The following is a 23,670-nucleotide window of genomic DNA, read 5'->3' as shown; positions in this document are numbered from 1 at the left end:
TTCTCTGTTGCTAGCGATAGACTCCATAAATGTGGTAATAAATGCCACTCCTGCCTCGGCTCCAACAGTTATCACAGGGGGCAGACAGGATTATCCCCCGGACCCTGTCCCAATGCGACCACTAGATGAATGGTTTGGTAGAGCGCCCTGCAGAGGCCAAGTTACACTATAACCCAGTGATCGCAGCTATGCAGGCTTCCCTGAGGTCACCTACCTGCTGAAATTAACTCCTAGATCTCAATCACTTGTCAAGTCGGAAGACAGACTAATGTCTAATCATCTCTCCTCAAGATGAACCCCATGCCGAGGCACAAAGGGCTCAGGACAGGATGGAACTGCTCAGTCCATAAAAAGAGATGAGTTACCAGAGCAATGGCGGGTAATAAATTCCATACATGGAAATCAGTGCAGGCAGAAGTAGCAGAGCTGAGTATGTCACTGAAGCCTTTGTTTTGCACCAAATTGCAAACTTACCTCTATATAACTGAAGTCTTATTAACCCCAGGAGTCTATTGTTTTTGTATCAGATCAGTACAGGATAAGTAGTGTATGTACACAGTGACTCCACCAGCAGAATAGTGAGTGCAGCTCTGGAGTATAATACAGTATGTAACTCAGAGTCAGTACAGGATAAGTAATGTGTGTACACAGTGACTCCACCAGCAGAATAGTGAGTGCAGCTCTGGAGTATAATACAGTATGTAACTCAGGGTCAGTACAGGATAAGTAATGTATGTACACAGTGACTCCACTAGCAGAATAGTGAGTGCAGCTCTGTTGTATAATACAGGATGTAACTCGGGAGCAGTACAGGATAAGTAATGTATGTACACAGGGACTCCACCAGCAGAATAGTGAGTGAAGCTCTGGAGTATAATACAGGATGTAACTCAGGATCAGCACAGGATAAGTAATGTATGTACACAGTGACTCCACCAGCAGAATAGTGAGTGCAGCTCTGGAGTATAATACAGGATGTAACTCAGGATTAGTACAGGATGAGTAATGTATGTACACAGTGACTCCACCAGCAGAATAGTGAGTGCAGCTCTAGAGTATAATACAGGATGCAACACAGGATTAGTACAGGATAAGTAATGTATGTACACAGTCACTCCAGCAGCAGAATAGTGAGTGCAGCTCTGGAGTATAATACAGGATGTAACTCAGGATCAGTACAGGATAAGTAATGTATGTACACAGTGACTCCACCAGCAGCAAAATAGTGAGTGCAGCTCTGGAGTATAATACAGGATGTAACTCCGGATCAGTACAGGATAAGTAATGTATGTACACAGTGACTCCACCAGCAGAATAGTGAGTGCAGCTCTGGAGTATAATATAGGCTAGAACTCAGTATCAGTATAGAGTAAGTAATGTATGTACACAGTGACTCCACCAGCAGAATAGTGACTGCAGCTCTGGGGTATAATACAGGATGTAACTCAGGATCAGTACATAAGTAATGTGTGTACACAGTGACTCCACTAGCAGAATAGTGAGTGCAGCTCTGGAGTATAATACAGGATGTAACTCAGGATCAGTAATGTATGTACACAGTGACTCCCCCAGCAGCAAAATAGTGAGTGCAGCTCTGGAGTATAATACAGGATGTAACTCCGGATCAGTACAGGATAAGTAATGTATGTACACAGTGACTCCACCAGTAGAATAGTGAGCACAGCTTTGGGTATAATACAAGATGTAACTCAGGATCAGTACAGGATAAGTAATGTATGTACACAGTGACTCCACCAGCAGAATAGTGAGTGCAGCTCTGGGGTATAATACAGGATGTAACTCAGGATCAGTACATAAGTAATGTGTGTACACAGTGACTCCACCAGCAGAATAGTGAGTGCAGCTCTGGAGTATAATACAGGATGTAACTCAGGATCAGTACAGGATAAGTAATGTATGTACACAGTGACTCCACCAGCAGAATAGTGAGTGCAGCTCTGAGGTATAATACAGGATGTAACTCAGGATCAATACAGGATAAGTAATGTATGTACACAGTGACTCCCCCAGCAGCAAAATAGTGAGTGCAGCTCTGGAGTATAATACAGGATGTAACTCCGGATCAGTACAGGATAAGTAATGTATGTACACAGTGACGCCACCAGCAGAATAGTGAGCACGGCTCTGGAGTAGGTTGTGTCTTGGAGAGCTCTGCAGGAACCAGGGTGTGGTCAGGAGTCCCAGGTGAAGATCTAGCTGGGATCCCAGGAAGAGTGCACTCTCTTGTGTGCGTGCTTGTTATGGAGTCCCGCACCTCCTCCCTCCGATCTCGGTCGGAGGGAGGGAGGGCAGTGATGGCGGCGGCGGCATCAGCGACAGCAACATCTTTGCTACAGGTGCCAGAGAAACCAGCAATGTCAGCAGCGAAGAGGAGGCTTGGATCTACAAGCAGCGCGGTAAGGAGAGCGGGTTCTGGTCGTGGGTGCAGTGACACGGCCCGGGTTGACAGCGCGGCCACAATGGACGTCGCAGCAGGTGAGGTTGTGACCCGCAGTCAGGCCCGCAGGATAAAATGTGAGCCACAGACAGCAACAAAACTGTCTAAATGGAGTGATAGACGGGAGGAGGAATCTGTGATAGACATGGCCTCCAGGTTGGCAAAATATATGCAGGATTACCAGACTGCAGGGAAAAAGATTGTCCTGCAGAAGGGAAAACTGCAATCTGCTAGGATGATGAAGGAGCAGAAGTCATCCAAGGAGAATAAAGCAGTGGCCAGGAGGGCAATACAAGACTGCAAAGACAGTATTAAAATGTGTCAGGAAGTCAGAGAGAAGATCTTGGAGGAGAGTGGCCCCTTTAAGGAGAAACTGATTAATGACGATCGCTTTGCAAAAATGGCGGCAGGGCGCAGTGGCCATGCGCAAACTGACACATCAGGTGATGGGGAGAGTTCGGATGAAGAGGAGTATGAGCATGTGCAGGAGAGTCTGGGGGAGCAGCCTGTGTGCTCTGGTGAGCAATCACTGACCCAGAGCAGCACCACAAGTGGCAGAAGTCTCCTGCCTGAGGAGGTAGAACTGGCACCGACATCAGAGGAGTCTGAGGTAGAGGGGAAAAGGAAAACAGGAGCGCTACAAGTGCAGAAGACCCCACAGCTGGAAGCCCCTCCAGATATGGGGGGCTTCATGTTTGGCAATGATTTGCCAGAAAAGGACTCTGTAGTTCATAAAAGAAGGCAACAGAAGAAACCAGAGAAGGTGCACGAGAGGTTGGTTTTTGTGTCGGTCCCTGAGAGCACTGGTCCAGCTGAAAAGTTGGATCAGGGCTCTGACCCCAAGATCCCCCTAACTCAGGCTCTGAGGTGGGCCGGGAGCGGGGCGTTGGGAAGAAAAGGGCCGAGCTGGTCAGACCCCCTGTCCCTGTATTAGTTGGTAATCGGGACAGAGAGGTCAGAAAGAATGGCGCAGGAAAGGCCAGTACAGCTAGAGGTGACCGAGGTGATGGCAAGGAGGGTGGCAGCGGTGTCACAGGCATGGAGAGTGGCAGCGGTGCCACAAGCAACATTGCAAGCAGGGCCTGTGATGCGGAGGGGGCTCCTGGCCAAGCAGGATCTCCGGCTTCCAGTGATGCGGAGGCCAAAAAGAAAAAAGGGAAAAACAAGAAAAAGAATAAAAACAAAACTGATGAGGTGCTCCCATCTACCTCTGGAAAGGCCAAGACCCAAAGTCTAGATCCAGCTAAAGGAGTGAATGTGAGAGAGAATGCTGGTGATGGGGGAAAGGATGCTGGGGGTGCTGGTTGTGCCTCTGGTGTTGCTGTGTCTTCGGGCACCTCAGGTACATCTGGCAACAGTGATGCCACACAAGTGGATGCTGGTTTGGGTGGAGGTTCAAGGGATAGTAATGCAGTAAGGCTAGAGGGGTTACAGGTTCCAGTCGCCCCTCCAGCGGTGACAACAACTGCTAAGAGTTATGCCAGTGTCGCCACTGGAGGGAGTGGGTCCTCCTTGTCTCCAGGCTCTAGGGAGGGCGTTTTGCAACAGCGTCTCCTGGAGGCTTTACGGAAGGGGGAGAGTACAATCACAGTTGGAGGAAGAGAGGTGGATCTATCTCTCTGGAAAGAGAGACATGGCTTGGGTGCCTTCCGAGAGCAAAGGGGGGAGACCGTATGGTCCCTACCGACACCCGGGCAGGACGCAGGTCGTAGGAATGTGGTCCGTCTTTGTTGGAGAGGCAATGACGCATGCCCCCCGAGGGCAAGGGTAGTGGAGCTTTTGCTGAAGATGGGCTTCAGGGCGGTTGACATCTTTGCCCTGATCCATCCCTATGGCACGTCTGAGTTTGACATCAGCTTCGTTCGCCCAGAGGGCCTAGAAATCTTCTGGGGGAATTACGAGCTGGTGAAAAACGAGCCCGGCTGGTGAGACTTTGCCATCCAGGTGGTGTCTCGCCAGAACGGTATCAAGAAGGTGACCATTTTGACTCGTAACGAGTCACTTTCTTGCTTTGACATCATGACGTGGCTCAGTAGGTACGGAGAGGTGACGGAGATGCCCCAAAAGAACAGGGATGAGCACGGCATCTGGTATGGGGCCTGGACGTTTATGGTCAAGCTGAAGCGTTTAGGAAACTCAGTGGCTCACATACCATCTGCAGCCTTCCTCGGCAGGGATCGTATCCTGGCCTTTTACCAGGGGCAGCCGAAGCTCTGCCACAGGTGCGGCGACCCCTCACACTTGAGCGCCACTTGTAAGACCTTGAATTGCGCTCTGTGTGGGGTTCTGGGTAAACTCTGCAGATTCCTCCCACTGTGAAAGTGTGGATGGAGAAGGCAAGAGGTGGCTAGAGAAACGGCGTAAGCTAGGTGCCACAAGGAGGAAACGAAGGGGGGATTCAAGATCTTCTCCCACCCCGGACCAAGTACTGGAAGGAACAGCCTGCTCACCTCCAGTTGGATTCTCCAATAGGTTCCGAGCCCTCCGAGACATCTCTTCCTCCTCTTCTGAGAGGGAGGCGGAGGGCAAGGTTCCTAGGGCAAAGGAAGGGTCAACAGGGGGGCGCTGAGTCTCCACCTCGTGAAGGCATAGTTCCTTCCGGGGTGGAGGCTACTCTGGAACCTGGAAACAAGGACGACGGGGTCAGGGGATCCCCTGCTATGGACACATCTGTGTCCAAAAAAAGAGGCAAGGGGCTTTCCTCTGACCCCGAGGAAGCGGGTGTGAGGAAGAAAGCCGTCTAATTTAATCACTCATGATGGCGGCACCCACTCTGCTGACTTTGGCATCAATTAACGTTGCCAGCATTAAGTCAGATACGGCTAGATTTGTGGCCTTTGATTTTCTCGGCCACGTTGAAGCCGACATTTTATTTTTGCAGGAGACCAGGCTGTCTGATTTGGCAGCCATACATAAGGCAAAAAGGGAGTGGAGGTCAGGCCCTTCCTACTGGTGTCTTGCGGCCGAGCCGTATAGCGGAGTGGCGGTCCTTTTTACCGCAGCGGTTGAATGCCGACGAGTTATTGAATTAGAAATGGGAAGGTGCCTGGTCTTAGATGTCCTCATGAAGGGACAAGAATTAAGACTTATCAACATCTACAGTCCCCAGTCAAAAAAGGACAGGAGGAGTCTCTTTATGAGGATCAAGCCCTACCTTTTTACCAGCCGCCAAGTTGTCTTTGGAGGTGACTTCAATACAGTCACGAGAGCCCGTGATAGGGGAGGCTCTGGAGACAGGCGGTTGGCTTTTGACAGCGTCGCACTGAATAGCGTAGCAAGCGAAGCTCGCCTGGTGGATGTCCACTTCCGGCACACCCCAGGCCACGAGGGATTCACCTTTTATAGAGGTCAGAGCAGGTCTAGAATAGACAGGTTTTATTTGAAGGAGGAAGCCATCTCTTCACCAGTGTCCATTGCTGAGGTGGAATTCCCGACCACTGTCTAATATTGTTTTCTCTGAATGTTGCAGAGACCCCCCGGATGGGCAGAGGTTTTTGGAGACTGAATTCATCACTCCTGGAGGAAGCAGAGATAAGACAGTCCTTTGAGGATTTTCTGCAGAGCCAGGTACCATTACTGGATCTTTGTAGCAGTAAGTCAGAGTGGTGGGAGATGTTCAAGAGGAGGGCGGCGAGGTTCTTTCGAGAGCTCTCCAACCTCAGATGCCTGGACAGGTACCGCCTGTACAACGGCCTGAGGAGGAAACTCGAACATCTCGTTTCGACTGGAGGTAGCCGCGAGGAGATCTCCAGAGTGAAATCTTTGCTCAAGAAGTGCCAGTACGATAGACACGCATCCTTGGTTTTTGAGAGGGATTTCGGGAAGTACCGCTCGCCCGACCCTTACAGAAACTGTAGGATGTCAGTGAATAGTAAAGTGGTCACTGGACTGATCGATAGTACAGGATCCCTTAATCGATTCAGATCAGGGATTCTGGAGGTCGTCAGATCCTACTACTCGCAACTCTTGGGAAAGAGGGATCTAGATTCGGAAGTGATGTCGGCTTTCCTGGCTGAAACTGTCCCTGAGCAGGGGGTAGACACCTCTCTTGATGTTTTGACAGGAGAGATCAGAATAGAGGAAGTTAAACTGGCGATTGATGGGCTCTGGCTCAAACAAATCGCCAGGACCGGATGGATTAACATCCGAGTATTATAAGACCTTCAAGGACCTCTTGAGTCCCTTCTTGATGGAGGTATTAAATGAGTGTCTTTCCTCGGGCACTCTGCCAAAGTCAATGAGGAGGTCAGCTTTGATCCTTCTGTCAAAGGGTAAAGACTCGAGCCGTATTGAGAACTGGCGGCCCATAGCGCTTCTCAATACGGACAGGAAGGTTCTGGCAAAAGTGCTGTTTAATCGGTTGGTCAAGTTTGCACCCCGGCTCCTCTCGGGGGCCCAGCATTGCTCTGTTTCAGGCCGTAGCACCTTTAGCGCTGTTCTTGGTGTCCGGGAGGCAGTGGAGCAGGGTAGGGCTGGTCACTGGGAGGGGTACTTGCTGTCCTTGGATCAGGCCAAAGCGTTTGATCAGGTTAATCACGAGTACCTATGGTCAGTCCTTCTGAGATACGGCCTGCCAGTGGGGTTTGTTGATTGGCTGTGAACATTGTATGCAGGGGCTGAGACTTTCCCGCTGGTAAACGGTTGGCTTGGCCGCCCTTTTGAGGTGGGGTCCGGTGTCCGTCAGGGCTGTCCTCTAAGTCCCCTGTTGTATGTGTTTGCGATAGATCCCTTTCTTAGGAGGGTTGAGCGTGGACCTATAGCAGGGGTCGGGATGGACCGGGTGGTGGCGGAGGCTACCCTGAGGGCAGTGGCATACGCCGATGATGTCACGCTCTTCGTATCCTCAAGGGAGGAGGCGGAGTTTGTGGTGTCGGAGGTGGATAGCTACTCAGAGGCATCTGGGTCCAGGGTCAACTGGGATAAGTGCGAAAGTCTCTGGTTAGGAAGGGGGGATGCTGTGTTTGATCTCACTCTTCCGGTGCCCCAGACTTCAGCAAAAGGTCTTGGCATCAAATTTGGCCAGGGGGATTACCCCATGCAAAATTGGGTAGACAGGCTGGATGGTGCCACTCAGAAGGTAAACCAGTGGAAGGGTTGGTCTTTGCCCCTTCGGGAAAGAGTTAGCCTGATCAAAACATACCTGCTCCCTTTATTCATCTACCTGGGCAGCGTATGCATTTTGCCAGAGCCTCTCTGGACCCAGGTCTACAACCTGTTCTTCCTAATGTTGTGGGGGAACAGGTTGAACCTGATCAGGAGAGATGTTACATACCGCACGAGGAGACTAGGGGGGTTGTCTATGGTCAACCCCGTGGTGTTTCTTGTAGACACCTTTTTTAAGATCAACATAGGCAACCTCTGGCAAGAGAGGGCTCCTCCGTGGGTCTACCATTGCCGGGGATGGTTTCAGCCCTTCTTCCAGGAATGGGAGACAGGAGGGCGAGTGAAGGACCTTCGCACGCAGCACGGATATCTCCCGGCTTACGCTACCTTGGTTCTGAAGGTGATACACCGGTGGGGTCTGGGGATGTGGGAGATCAGGACTCTGACGAGGAGGCTCCTCGACGAAAGAGTCCTGTTGACCCATTTCCAGAAGCCCCTGGTGCTCAAGGACTGCCCAAGTCGGGACCTGGAGGGAGGGTTACGTTTACTGAATTCAACCCGGGTCCCCGTGAAGTTTTGGGACTTGGCTTGGCGCTGCTTTCACGGGAGACTGTATGTAAGGGGTAACTTGAAGAGCAGGCCTCTGATTGACAGGGGTTGCCCCCGTCAGGAGTGCAGCGACGTGCTGGAAAGCATGGAGCATTTCCTGCTTCAATGCCCCTTTAATACAGAGGTATACCAACGGGTAGGGGTCTCCATAGGCTGGCGTCAGCTGGCACACCTCTCCTATGCAGAGTGGGCTTATCGAGCCTTCAGAGGTCTTGGTGGCAGGGACCGCTGCACTTTATTCCTAGTTAGCCTAGTGGTCAGGTTCCACATCTGGAGTGCACGGTGCCTGATCTCGACGGAGCTGAAAGTCCTCCCCGTGGATACGGTCTGTAGGAACATCCTGGGTGACCTGGTGAAGGTGCGTTCTGTGGAGTATGAGAGGCTGGGCACATCTAAGGCTTCTCTCCTATGGAGAGGGCTTGTATTTCGTTAGGGACAGTCTTTTCTTAATTTTCTAGGGGCAGAGTAGGGAGAGAATAGGGACAGGATAGGGAGAGAGGAGGGATAGGGCAGGGACAGGTTTCCATGAAGGGGCAGACTGAGGGGCAGACTAAGGACAGTCTAGGGCAAATTAGGGAGAGAATAGGGAGAAAATGCAAGGGATAGTACATTGTGATGTCTGTGTCCGGCTTATCACCTCCAATCCCGGTGGGGGGCTGTGAGTGCACCATGAAGCTTTTTGTTTTGGTTTGGGCAAGATGGAGTGAAGTAGGGCTGCAGGTGAGCCGACCTTAGGCTTTCGGGTTATGTGTATAGTATATATTATGTATGTTGGTTATTGGTGTTTATTATGGCTCTGTACATATTGTATATATTCAAGTTTTGGGTGGTAGGTAGGTTGGGTGGGGAGTTGAGGGAAGTGGGATTCACGCCTTGAGCCGTAGCCTGGCACGTCCCGAACATTGAACTCTGGGCACGGACTGGTGGAGTGGGCATGGCCCCCAGGCTGCGGCGGGCACAGTGTGGTATTTATTTAAAAAAAACCTGGTGTGGCTTGGCACGTCCTGAACTGAACTCTGGGCACGGACTGGTGGAGCAGGCTTGGCCCCCAAGCTGCACTGGGGACCCAAAAAAAAAAAATAAAATAAAAAAATATTCTTAGTTCGTTTTATGCCAGTTTGGCTCGGTCTTTCTGTTTGAATTTGCTTATTTATGTTGCTATTTCAGTTATTTATGCTGTTTATGTTATTGCTTCCATTTGTGTTGTGTGGGTACAGTGCGGCACGGCTGGACCTGGAGGTGTAGTTTACAGGGTTTATGTAGTTATAGTTTCCTTAGTTTTATATTTTAGGTATATACTTATATATTGTGTTATAGTTGTATATTGTGTTATATGCTGAGTGTGTATGTGTGTGGGTGTGTACGGCAGGGAGGAAACCCGGATATGGACATTTACTTTGTTTATGGATCACGGACTGTGGGGGAAGGGCTTTATATTGCTTTATATGGTTATTCTTATTGTTACAGTTTGTCTTTGCTGTGTTTTTTACTTTTATAATAAAAGATCTACAGGATGTAACTCAGGATCAGAACAGGATAAGTAATGTATGTACACAGTGACTCCACCAGCAGAATAGTGAGTGCAGCTCTGAGGTATAATACAGGATGTAACTCAGGATCAATACAGGATAAGTAATGTATGTACACAGTGACTCCACCAGCAGAATAGTGAGTGCAGCTCTGGAGTATAATACAGGATGTAACTCAGGATTAGTACAGGATGAGTAATGTATGTACACAGTGACTCCACCAGCAGAATAGTGAGTGCAGCTCTGCAGTATAATACTGGATGTAACTCAGGATCAGTACAGGATAAGTAATGTATGTACACAGTGACTCCACCAGCAGAATAGTGAGTGCAGCTCTGAGGTATAATACAGGATGTAACTCAGGATCAATACAGGATAAGTAATGTATGTACACAGTGACTCCACCAGCAGAATAGTGAGTGCAGCTCTGGAGTATAATACAGGATGTAACTCAGGATTAGTACAGGATGAGTAATGTATGTACACAGTGACTCCACCAGCAGAATAGTGAGTGCAGCTCTAGAGTATAATACAGGATGCAACACAGGATCAGTACAGGATAAGTAATGTATGTACACAGTCACTCCAGCAGCAGAATAGTGAGTGCAGCTCTGGAGTATATTATAGGCTAGAACTCAGTATCAGTATAGAGTAAGTAATGTATGTACACAGTGACTCCACCAGCAGCAAAATAGTGAGTGCAGCTCTGGAGTATAATACAGGATGTAACTCCGGATCAGTACAGGATAAGTAATGTATGTACACAGTGACTCCACCAGCAGAATAGTGAGTGCAGCTCTGGAGTATAATATAGGCTAGAACTCAGTATCAGTATAGAGTAAGTAATGTATGTACACAGTGACTCCACCAGCAGAATAGTGAGTGCAGCTCTGGGGTATAATACAGGATGTAACTCAGGATCAGTACAGGATAAGTAATGTATGTATACAGTGACTCCACCAGTAGAATAGTGAATGCAGCTCTGGAGTATGATACAGGATGTCACTCTGGATCAGTACAGGATAAGTAATGTATGTACACAGTGACTCCACCAGCAGAATAGTGAGTGCAGCTCTGGAGTATAATACAGGAAGTAACTGAGGATCAGTACAGGATAAGTAATGTATGTACACAGTGACTCCACCAGCAGAATAGTAAGTGCAGCTCTGCAGTATAATACTGGATGTAACTCAGGATCAGTACAGGATAAGTAATGTATGTACACAGTGACTCCACCAGCAGAATAGTGAGTGCATCTCTGGAGTATAATACAGGAAGTAACTGAGGATCAGTACAGGATAAGTAATGTATGTACACAGTGACTCCACCAGCAGAATAGTGAGTGCAGCTCTGCAGTATAATACTGGATGTAACTCAGGATCAGTACAGGATAAGTAATGTATGTACACAGTGACTCCGCCAGCAGAATAGTGAGTGCAGCTCTGGAGTATAATACAGGATGTAACTCAGGATCAGTACAGGATAAGTAATGTATGTACACAGTGACTCCACCAGCAGAATAGTGAGCACAGCTCTGGAGTATAATACAGGATGTAACTCAGGATCAGTACAGGATAAGTAATGTATGTACACAGTGACTCCACCAGCAGAATAGTGAGTGCATCTCTGGAGTATAATACAGGATGTAACTCAGGATCAGTACAGGATAAGTAATGTATGTACACAGTGACTCCACCAGCAGAATAGTGAGCACAGCTCTGGAGTATAATACAGGATGTAACTCAGGATCAGTACAGGATAAGTAATGTATGTACACAGTGACTCCACCAGCAGAATAGTGAGTGCATCTCTGGAGTATAATACAGGATGTAACTCAGGATCAGTAAAGGATAAGTAATGTATGTACACAGTGACCCCACCAGCAGAATAGTGAGTGCAGCTCTGGAGTATAATAGAAGATGTAACTCAGGATCAGTACAGGATAAGTAATGTATGTACACAGTGACTCCACCAGCAGAACCCACATTGCTATTGTCCAGGATGTCTGCCACATCCCTGCTGACATCAGCTTGTAACATTTATCACAATTCCCCACTCTTTACTTCTTTCCCATGTGTGACCCCACTAAGCGCTGCCCTGCTATTGGTCAGTAATCTGGTCCCAAGAGCTGAATAGAAAAAAAGAAGTGTCCTTGGCCGTTCTCATTGAGGAAGCCCAACCTGCAGTGCTGGAATGCCCACAAGTTTTATCCAGGGCAACCTGGTAATAAACACTTCTGAAGCGCCAGGATCCGGCACACAAAATCCGAAGCAGAACCACACTGCAAACTTTACTAACATTTAATTAGCATTCATTCAACATCAACTTTGCATAACTGGAATACCCCTTCAACTTTCTTTTTTTTAACAAGTCATGTTAGCATTATCTGTAACCACTGTCCGCCGGACTCCTCCAACAGTTCAGACGGTTCATTATTACCCATCATTACAGCCATAGCAACAACTGACGACCGCATGTCACTTACGGAGGAGTTTTAATGCTTTGCAGTTTTACCTGAAGATATGTTAAATCTGAACATTCTATGAGGACGGCGGTGCATATACTGACCTCGTAGTGATAGTTCATGCAGGTTAGATCTCTCCAGCACTTGTCGCCTCGGATTTTAATAAGACCCTGAAATCAGAAAAAAAGATGCAATTCAAGAGCTGTGACACAATCATGGCCGCCACACTGTTCCCCTCCCGCTCCCAAATGCTTATGCAGTTGGGAGCAGCATGGAGTATTAAGTTAATGAAGCTTAGATACTGTACGATGAAGTGCTGCAACTCTCTAATACACCGTGGGGGACATTTACAGAAGCTTGTACGACATTTCTCTGGAAATACAAAATTCGCTAAATTTTGAGCATATTTCGGTGCCAGGGATGCGCTGAATACATGAAGAGCCATGCGCCTTTTCACGTATTTGGTACAACCTGCGCCCCAGGGTAACTATACTAAGCCCGGCATAGGAAATGTCAGGTGTGCAAAAGTTGCAAAATTTTGCGACTATTTGTCCTTTTGCATCGGCCCTGCCAGGTTTTTTAGATGGGCAGGGCTTGTCAGCAGGGGGCGTGGCCACCCCCAAATCGACAGGTTTGTACAATTTACACCACAAACTGGTGTATATTATAGCAGAAACATACTCCTGGTTGGAACCAGGCACAGATTTCTATCTAGGCGCAGAAAGGTAACATAGTTCGTTAGGCTGAATGAAGACAATGTCCATCTAATGCAGCCTGTTAGCCTCCTGTGTTGATCCAGAGGAAGGCAAAAAACCCCAAGAGCAGAAGCCAATTAGCCCTTTTGGGGAAAAAAATTCCTTCCCGACTCCCTAATGGCAATCAGACTATTCCCTGGATCAACCCCTAATAGTTCCTACCTGCCTGTATACCCGGATTAACAATTAAACTAAGATTTATATCCTGTAATATCCTTCTTCTCCAGAAAGACATCAAGTCCCCTTTTAAACTCCTCTATAGATTTTGCCATCTAACTACGTCCTCAGGCAGAGAGTTCCACAGTCTAACTGCTCTAACAGTAAAGAACCCTTTTCTGTGTTGGTGATGAAACCTGCTTTCCTCTAGACGTAGCGGATGCCCTCTTGTTACCGTCGCAGTCCTGGGTATAAACAGATCCTGGGAGAGATCCTTGTATTGTCCCCTCATGTACTTATACATGGTTATTTGATCGCCTCTTAGCCGTCTTTTTTCTAGAGTAAATAGTCCCAATTTTGATGCCTCTCTGGGTATTCCAGTCCCGTCATTCCATGTATTAGTATAGCAGAAAAGGTGGCAGCATATAGTGATGCACAAAAAAAACTCCTTGTCTAAAGGAACATGCTTTATTGTTTCATAGTTTAAAAATTAGGCGACGTTTCGACCTGTAAAGGTCTTTTTCAAGCCAAAAAACAGATGAAACAAGGTATGGAACATGGACTCCATACCTTGTTTCATCTGTTTTTTGGCTTGAAAAAGACCTTTACAGGTCGAAACGTCGCCTAATTTTTAAACTATGAAACAATAAAGCATGTTCCTTTAGACAAGGAGTTTTTTTTGTGCATCACTATATGCTGCCACCTTTTCTGCTATACGTGTTTCCCCAAGGGGCTTATGTCCATAACCCTGTTGGTGGCTCTGCATCTATCGAACTAGATTTTTTTCGCTACAGATAACTAAGATTCTCCTCTATTTAAAAATACTATTTTTCTCTAATTTGCCTCCCCCCTAGTATTTTACTCTGGTGGGGTAGAGTGAGTGCTGTGGTCTTTTGCTTACTACTGTATTCCATGTATTAGTTTAGTCGCTCTTCTTTGAACCTCTCCAGTACTGTAACATCTTTCCTGAGTGCCGGGAATGCGCCGAATACATGAAGAGCCCTGTATTCAGCGCACCATCTGCATTTCAAGATCTCTGTTTGCTGTCAGTGGAAGGAATCAATCTTGCTTGCATTTAGAGGATGAAATCCTGTAGAGACCTGAAGCTTCTCACAGATGAGAAACTATTACAATTGGGTCCGCTGTAGAGAATCCTCTGTCCGGACTGATACATTGTTACCGGCACTGATACATTACAGCACAGTCGGGGCAGCAGAGATTTGTGCTGCGGATGTCTGGGTGCCATTGCAGCTCTATTAGAGATCTACTTCTACATTACAACATGCCGAACCTCCATATCAAGAATCCTTGTAGGTGAGAACAGCTCATAGACCAGTGATACAGTCACTCGTATAGCTTTGTACAGGGACTGTCACCTCCTGAATGGCAAACTGTAGCAGTATGGAAGATGAGCCATTCAGAAGTCTGAGAAAGCTGGGTGACCTTCCATGTAGGATGTTTACAACAAAAGAATGATTCAAGAACATTTAAAGGTGTCTTTTTGTAAATAAAGTGGTGTTTCCACAAGATAGATGATAGAAGCCTGATTGGTGGGGGTGTCACCGTTGGCTCCATGCTGCCCTCTCCTCCTCACTGCTGCACTACATCTCCATTCATTTTATTGGGACTGCTGGGGACTTCCAAGCACACATGCTACTGCTCAGATCTCTCCACTGGTGAGGAGGAGAGGGGAACATGGGACCCCCATTCTCCGGATTGGTGGGATCCTCAGTGGTGAAACCCCCTACCCATCAAACTTTTACCACCTATCCTATCAATTCTGGTACAGCCCCTATAGGTTGGATTGGCATGGCTCCATGCATGTTGCACCCAAGTAGCTTGAGCGCTGTTGGCATCAGACTGCGCACGGACGCCCATCTGTGTGCTGCCCAATCTCCATGGACCTTGCATGTTCTATTCCCACCCAAAACTAATGACAATAGGACTTGCAGTGATTTGTTGGTATAGTCCCATAGGCTACTATAGGGCCATGTGCGGTCCCTGGAATACAGGGACAGCACACAGTCCTAAATATGACCATGTGAATGGGTCCTTAAGGAGGGGAACTTCTACATTTCCACCTGAATTATAATTAGACATGGATACAATTACCCCAACACATAACATTACAGTGGGTATACAAAGAGACCTTTACCACCTACACATAGAATGGGTGTAATAGGGTGATTGGAGTTTGTCTCACAGCTGAGACCCCCACCGATCCTGAGAATGGGTATCCATGTCCCCCTCTTCTGTCACTATGGGGAAGCTCCTACGGGGCCTCGTGTGGTGCAGAGTGTTAAGGCAGCGGTACGCAGTCCTAAGCTCTCACTCACGACCTGAAGGTTGCAGGACAATCCCCGCATGGGTCAGGTAGCCGGCTCAGGGTTGACTCAGCCTTCCATCCTTCCGCGGTTGGTAAAATGAGCACACTGCTTGCTGGGGGGTAATAAATAAATTACCTGAAAGCTGCAGAATAAGTTGGTGCTATACAAATAACAAGTCCCTTCCCCTGCTTCTCCCACCCGCAGGGACATCAGATAGAACATAGTGATGCGCAGCCGCTGCCCAACTCATTTCAATAGGGCTGGAGGATATAGCCTCCTATAGTCTCATTGATAATACAGTGCATTGCATATGCACAGCCATTGCTCCATTTAGTCTCCTTTTCCTGCTTGCTTCTCACCTGCAGTGAGAAAGAAGGGGTACACGAGACCCCCATTCTTGGGATTCATGGGGGTGACCCTGACCAATCAGACCTTTTTCATCTAACCTAACTCCTTTAAGGAGATCAGATGCAACTTCTATTCTTTGCTGTGTATATCAGAGCCCATAGATTGCTGCTCTGGGGTAGATACAAGAGATCGGGCTGGTACATTCCTCTGCATATAGGGTTAATTATAAAGACTTAAAGAGCATAGAGACACCTGGGCAGCAGCGAAGGGGACATCTGCGTGCCACGCTCCCTGCCCCGGGCTAGGCCATGTCTCCTGCCTGCTTTCATCTGGGCTTAAAACGTTTTTTGCTGATTAGGATCACAAACTTTCTGATGAAGGACGAGCTCAGATGGTCAAAAGGCGGCATCCAAGGGGCAGCCACACGTGGCCAGACACAATGCCCGTCTTCACCTCTTCATCTCACGGACCTCATCCTGCGTCAGCGAGGAGCTGCAGCAATCATCCCCTGCACATGTTAATAAGCAGATAATGAGACGTCTCCTGCTCATCACTGGGTGTCAGCCCGCAGACAAGGGTCCTCTGTGCCCAGCCGCACTATTACACACAGATAATAATGGGCAGGTGGCTTTAAAGGCAATGCCCACCTTTTAACACCATTTAGTTTTAGGTTTAGCATTTTGTGCTGATTAATTTCCAAATTTTTCTGTATAACGGTCAGAGCGCCCTTTTCCTGATACGGAGCTGCAAATCCCCTGCATAGTCATAGAGCCAAATGATACAATTTTGTCTGCCTACAGCCACTACTAAAGAGGGCGCAGGAGCTTACTGTATACTGTAAATAACACATAGTATAGTCTACAGTGAGCTCCTGAGCTCCCTCTACTGGCATCTACAGGCAGGAGGAATTTTAGAATATTGCACACGGACAGATATCGAAAGCCATTAAAGAGTTTCTCCACTTTGGACAATTCCATTGAAGGGTCCATTGATAATAAGTTGATTACAAAGTGTCCTCTTGCCAGAAGTCCAACAGGCAACCGTAATTTGCAGGGGAACCTGACTGTAAGTGTTCAGTTTCCCTGCAGATCACTTTATCTACCTAAACTGTTATTTTTGTGCTGATAAATCCCTATAAAGAGCTGGTTACTAGGGGTCTCCTGTCCCTTTAATTTTCTGTCCACTGCCTGTTGTTATGTGAAGTCCATCTCCAGTACCAACGATAACAGGAAGGAGGGTGATGACTGGTGCTGCCCATAAACATCTATGTAGTGGGGAGAGGAGACAGACACACAGATGCTGCAGCAGCTAACTTAAAATAAGAGATACAGCTAGCAAAGGGGGGAAACTGACGGTAAAGGCAGGATAAAGGTCTTATAATGGACAGATATAAAGGGACATTTAACCAGAAGGAGTATGCCAGAATACTCATGTACAAAAGTCGCTAATTTTTGCACAAGCACCTCTTGCGCAAATATTTTGCGACTTTTCTTCTGTCTGCCAGTCTCGCCATTTTAAGTGGGCGGGGCTTGTCGGGGCACGGCAGCCCTGGACCAACAGATTTATGTATAATTTATGCCTGAAGCTGTAGAAAATGATGCCAGAAATGTACAGCACCTTTTCCTGTGTTCAGTGCGCTGTGGAAAATCATACTAACCCCGACGCAGGAAATGCCAGACTTAGTACATTTTTCCCCATAGTGTTATCCCTCATGTACTGTACATTGGAGTCACCTGAAAAGTTGGCTCCGCTTTAACCTGAATGTCATATTTACCTGCCATTAGTGCACAACCATGAGCAATGAAACCACATTAATTACATTGGAGTTTAAGGAATCCACTTCCTATCTCATCAGAGACTCAGAATGCCAATCTATTTGCCCCCATACTTTACACTGCAACTACAAGGCCTGCAAGAAGTACATGCAGAGCTGATTATATGAAGAGCAGAATCAACTGCTACAGATATACAGAGCAAACGTAATCCCCTTTTTGGCAAGTTAACCCTATTCACAGGATAGTGGATAACTCTGTGGATGTCCAACCCCAACCCAGAGAAATCGGCCCAGCAGGTCCTAAAATCTTTTGAGTTGTGACTGCGCATGTGTGCCAACGCATCATTCACTTCAGTGGGACCGGTGGAGATAGCCAAATACGAGTGTTGAACAATCTATGTTGGTCCCATTAAAGTGAATAGAACCGCCGGAGATTGCAGAGTGCTTGAACTGGGCGATCGCTGGGGTTTACACTGAAGTGAATGGCATCATGGTGTGCATGCGCACTCGCCATTCTCAAAATTGTGGGGCCTATCAGGAGCGTTTTTTTTGGATCATTGGAGATCTAAACAGTTAGACTCCCACCGATCATCAGAAAGTTATATCCACTCTGTGGCTAGGAGATAACTTGCCGAGCCGGTTATACCCCTTTAGATGAGTTGTTACATTAGAGACAACCACTTTAAAAATGTGTTCCTTGGGGAGATCAGATGATCACCCAGGTCCTGCTGCCAACATCCCCGGTACAGCCATTAAGGTGAGTGGACGACCATGTAATTAATGGATAAGTTGAGTCAGCCAGAAAGGAAGTCACTTGTACAGAGTGGCATCCCACTATAGCTCACGAAGAAGGGTCCTGAGTGGGAGAACCCACCTTTCTATGATGCCCATATGTCCTAACAGTGCCTATGGTTTATGGTTCTATCTTTATGAGAAATCCTTCAAATCAATAAGGGTGAGAAGCCGTGAGATCTGCTCTGTAATTTGGGAATCTCTGTAAGGGAGTGAAAGGAATACATGGACAAGTGGGATCTGCAAGAGCAACACCCACTCTCATGTCTGTCCATGACAGCCGACGAATACAGACAATAACGATGGCGGACTGGACACAAGGGCAGTTAGGTCGATATGTATGTGGGGGACTAAGGGTTGCTAGATACAGGACAAGACAGGTGATGGGAGAGAACAGCAAAGTATGGGACAGAAAGGAACACCTCCAAATGGACCCACCATGAAGCGGTGCATCCATCCCGAAAAGGATGACCCCACTGCTTGTACCTGGCAATGTCTGACATCAGAGAGGAATTTAAGGAATGGACTAGGAAACTGGACCAGAGACTACAGAAGAACTGGACATAGAATGTAGAACACTGACATACAAACAGGAATTCAGAGAGTACAAGCCTGGCAGCAGACATGTATGTAGAGAGTACAAGCCTGGCAGCAGACATGTATGTAGAGAGTACAAGCCTGGCAACAGACATGTATGTAGAGAGTACAAGCCTGGCAACAGACATGTATGTAGAGAGTACAAGCCTGGCAACAGACATGTATGTAGAGAGTACAAGCCTGGCAACAGACATGTATGTAGAGAGTACAAGCCTGGCAACAGACAGAAATGCTGAGAGTCCAGACAGCACAAACTGCTAGGAGAATAACCAGCACCTTCAGCAAGGAGGAGCTGGTTTAAAAAGCATTAAGAAGTTGCTGACTGGGCTGTCAATCATCCTAGCCAGCCCATCAGACAAACAACTGCAAACAAGTTACTAACTGGCTTGGTGGGTTGTCAATCATCCCAGCCAGCTCATTGGCTAGACAGCTGAAGAGATACGTTTAACCCTCGAAGTGCAGGACCGAAAGATGCATGAATGTGCCAGTAGGCGCATTACATGATCCAAGGTGGATGTCGTGACATCACCATGGAATCGAGCCCAAGACTCAGAAGAATCCGGCGGTAGAGGCGCCATGACACCCACCTTTATTTAGCGCCTCTCTGCTCCAGCTTATAGAGGGTGGGGGTTTGAGAACATGAAACCGGTCCCTATATAAAGCGGGTTTGCCCTTATAGCACTCATCAGTGCCCACAATAAAGTTGGATTACAGTTGTTTCCTTGCAGGAAGGTTAATTCTGCTCTTATACATCCATCTATTCGTCTCCATTGCCGGTGTGCTGCACGCCTGTGAGCTGTCGATGCGTACAATCAGCCCCAGTAATTACAGATGCCGGTGACAGACTCCGTCCAGTGAATCGTGGTATGGCAGTAAACCAAGCACCAGGGCTGTATTGTCATTGGCAGCAATCTTCTCCAGTCTACACAGTCCGGCTCAGACGCTGCCAGCTTCCTTCAGCTATTCCTCATAATCTGATGAAGGAGGGGTGGGGGGGTACTTAACTAATAGGAAGACAAGTAATATGGGATAGAAAACAACAGTTGGACACCCCAGATGCTGCAGTTAACCATTTATGTGCGCCACACTGCTAAAGAAAAGAACATTCTTACAAAATTAGCAATGATGAGAAATTGTCCGGATGGGGGAGCATCATCAAAACTGATGCAAAGTGGAAAATGGAGAGATTTTTCACAGAAACCAATCAGATTGCAGCTTTCAATTATAACAAGGTCCTCTGAAAAATCAGAGCTACAATCTGAGCGGTTGTCACTTCTTCTCTGCACCAGTTTTGATAAATAGCACTCAAGATAATAGCGGCCTTTAAAAATTTTTTTTCAGGAAACGATGACCAGAATGGATCAAAAAGTGGTGGGCTTTAGGGCAATTTGTATTGAAGAGGGCATTTTTTGAGAGTACCTTGGGAGAATGGGGAGAGACTTCCAATGTTTAAAGGGGAATTTTGGTATTTACCATATATACTCGAGTATAAGCCTAGTTTTCAACACTTTTTTTGTGCTGAAAAAGCCCCCTTGGCTTATACTCGAGTCAGGTAAGGGTTAAAAAACTTTATACTCACCTCCCAGCCGGCATCTGTATTCCCGCCGGTGGTGCGGCAAGCTGCTTGAATTTTCCCCGCCGTCATTCCCCAGTGTCCTCTCTGCTCGGCTCTGTCATCCCCTGCCGTCAACACTGTGATTGGATCGAGCGCCAGCCAATCACAGCCGATGCTAAATCATTCACAGCCAATCAATGAATGACATTCACAGATTGGCTGTGAATGATCGAGGCCTGGCTGTGATTGGTTGGCGCTCGATCCAATCACAGCGCTTACTTACACAGCAGTGACGGTGGGGGATTTGAAAGTCAAGCAGGGAGATGACAGCGGGGAGAATTCTAAAGCAGCTTGCCGCACACAGGCTGCTTTAGAATTCTCCTCGCTGTCATCTCCCTGCTCGGCTTTCAAATCCCCCGCTGTCAGCGCTGTGTAAGTAAGCACTGTGATTGGATCGAGTGTCGGCTGTGATTGGCTGGAGCTCAATCCAATCACAGCACTTACTTACACAGCACTGACAGCGGGGGATTTGAAAGCCGAGCAGGGAGGACGGTGGGGATGACAGCGGAGAGAATTCAAGCAGCTTGCCACACAGGCGCCAGGTGGGAGGTGCATACTGAGTTTTTTTTTTTACCCAGCATACATTCGCGTATAGCTCGGCTTATACTTGAGTCAATACGTTTTCCCAGTTTTTTGTGGTAAAACTTGTTGACTCAGCTTATACTCGGGTCGGCTAATACTCGAGTATATACGGTAGTTACCTTTTCGGTCGTCAGACATAATCAGTGGGGCGCTACCAATCAACTGATTCCTGCAGCTACTCTTGCTATGGTCAGCGGAGGAAGCATTAGGCATTGATTTAGGAGGAGCTGCACTGCAATATTAACCCGGGCCGCTGCGCTATGGTCAGTGCGATTTTTGCTTCCTCAGCTGACCACAGCGACAACGGCACCGCAAATCAGCTGATCGGCAGGGATCTGAGTGGCAGGTCACAGTTGGTCATCAATAAAACAAAGTTAAACAAGTTCTGGAATATCCCTTTAAAAAAAACAAAACAACTTATCCCTGGGCAACAAATGGCATAGAAAAAAAAAACAGCCATTAATCACCCTTCCACTGGGCTTCTGGTCCAATGACGCTATCCTGTTTTCTCTCGGATCTTGCTGAAACAGGAAACGGTGACGTCTTGTACATTACTCAGATGACTGCTGCAGCCAATTGTTGACCTGCTGAGACCAGTGATTGGCTGCAATGGTCATGTGAGTGATGAAAGTAATGTCATCTCTTTCTGGGCCAGAGGGTACTGGACTGGAGAGAACTGGGTTGGCGGTGCTGGACCAGATACAGATGGGAAGCCTGACTATGCGGTTACAGAACACCCCATCCAACGATGGGAAAGTCAACAGCAGAGGAGTGGTGTGCTGATGTTGTGGAGGCAGTGACCGGTCCACTCATGTAATTGTCAGCCTGCGCAGGTTGGAAAAAGTAGGATTGCTTCAGGAAGTGAGCTGTGAAACGGGTGGGAACATGTTGTGGTCCATCGGGTCACGCCAATAATGTCAGCAGCAGAAGAGGAGTGTGCTGATTTTGTGGCGGCAGTGACCTGTCCACTTTTGCATGGGAGCGATACAATGTAAGGCCATATTCAGACGGCCAAGTGTGAGTTGCACCTGAGCTACTTTGGCACAACTGGCATCGGACAGCTCACGGAAACATGTCCATGTGCTTTCTGATACCCATGGGTTGTGGACATTGCATTTCCGATTCTGGTCCGTGAATCAGATCAGAATAGGACATGCTGCAATTTTTTTCATGTGGACCAACGGTGATAAAAAGGCTCACGTGAATATCCCAATTGGCTGGGTGAGAGCGCTGCCCATGAAATACATAGACAGCACTTGGATGGGCAGAATTGGCCATCTGAATAGGCCTTTATGATGTGAGGAAAGAAGAGAGTCAACTAGGTGGTGAAGGACAGCACAGGGTTAAATCTGTAGATCCTTCTCTCTTCAATATCGCCCCTTGTGTCACTGACTGTGCTCAGCTTCCTCGGCAGCCGGGTCCTGCGCCCATTCATCACCACCGATCGTCAGACAGGAAACTAAAGTGACATTTAACGTCTGATGAAAGCAGACGAAATATATGGAAATATATAAGTCCTTGTATAAAGAGGAGACTGTATTCCGACTCAAGGTCTCCCCACTTCCGATTGGCCCGCTGGCATCAGCTCCTAAGAGGTTTCCAAGAACTGGTCTAGAGGATGCCATCTTTACATAAATCAAAAGTCAATGAGATGAATGAAGGCCTTGCTAATTGGCTCCGGGTTAATTACAGCCCGTTGCTGCTAAAGAACAGCTGTTTTGGTACAGTAAGTCAGTCCAAATTGCTACGATATGGCGTCAGCCGGTTATTATAAACACGGCTTCCACCTCCACCCGAGGGACGCCGCGTGGAGGGCGTTTATAGAACACTGGACGCTTATGTGCAGCGGAGCAGGCGATGGGGAGGGAGAGACACCGCTCCAATGGGAGAAGAAGACGCCGAGGCTAAAGCTCTGCACTTTATTACAACTTTCTAAAAAGAGGGATTTATTGAAGCCCCTCCTTTGCCGAGCAGTAACGCGCCGGGGCTGACCGGCGGCCACTTGGTCCTGTCAACAGGCGAAATCCACGTGCCGAATTCCGACAGGGCTGCCTGAAAAAGTGACATTTTTGACAGGGCCAAAACCACGTGCGGATCGGTGGCGATTGCAGGGAATTCTACAGTCGCATTCCGCAGCAGAATCTGTTGTGTGAACAGACCCCAAAATAAACCCGGGCAGCAGTGACAGATCTGCGCCAAATCACATGGCATTGGTGACGCACTGCCGCAGCGGATTGTGAAAAAAAAAAGTCAATGTGTTTGAAACCCACTATTGCAGATTTTGCTTTGGATCTGCAAGTAATAAGCAACAAAATCCACAACGATAGATTTAGGCCTCATGTCCGCTAGCTAAATGGAATTGCGCTGCAGAAACTGCAGCGGATTTTGCCCATAGGGAATCATTGGCCATCCGCAGTCCGTTAAATTGATTTTTGCACCCGCGGATGGCATTTTAAAAGAATTGCGTTTTTCACGCGCGGGAGAAAAAATGCGGCATGCTCCATTTTGCCGCGGATCGGCAACATTGCTAGCAATGTGTGCGGATATCTGCATGCAAAGAA

At 47.7% G+C, this 23,670-nt stretch overlaps 1 protein-coding gene across 1 annotated transcript in view; it reads right to left on the bottom strand.

Annotated features, from left to right (window-relative positions):
* LMF1 (lipase maturation factor 1) overlaps nucleotides 1-23,670 on the bottom strand; it is a 352,396-nt gene that overhangs the window by 186,303 nt on the left and 142,423 nt on the right. The window contains exon 5 of the mRNA XM_066576613.1: nucleotides 12,268-12,333. Within this exon, the coding sequence (XP_066432710.1) occupies nucleotides 12,268-12,333 (66 nt within the window). The remainder of the gene's footprint in view (nucleotides 1-12,267; nucleotides 12,334-23,670) is intronic.

This window comes from Eleutherodactylus coqui, chromosome 8 (genome assembly GCF_035609145.1).
Source record: "Eleutherodactylus coqui strain aEleCoq1 chromosome 8, aEleCoq1.hap1, whole genome shotgun sequence".
Taxonomy (NCBI): Eukaryota; Metazoa; Chordata; class Amphibia; order Anura; family Eleutherodactylidae; genus Eleutherodactylus; species Eleutherodactylus coqui.
This window is presented reverse-complemented; position numbering and strand designations above follow the sequence as displayed.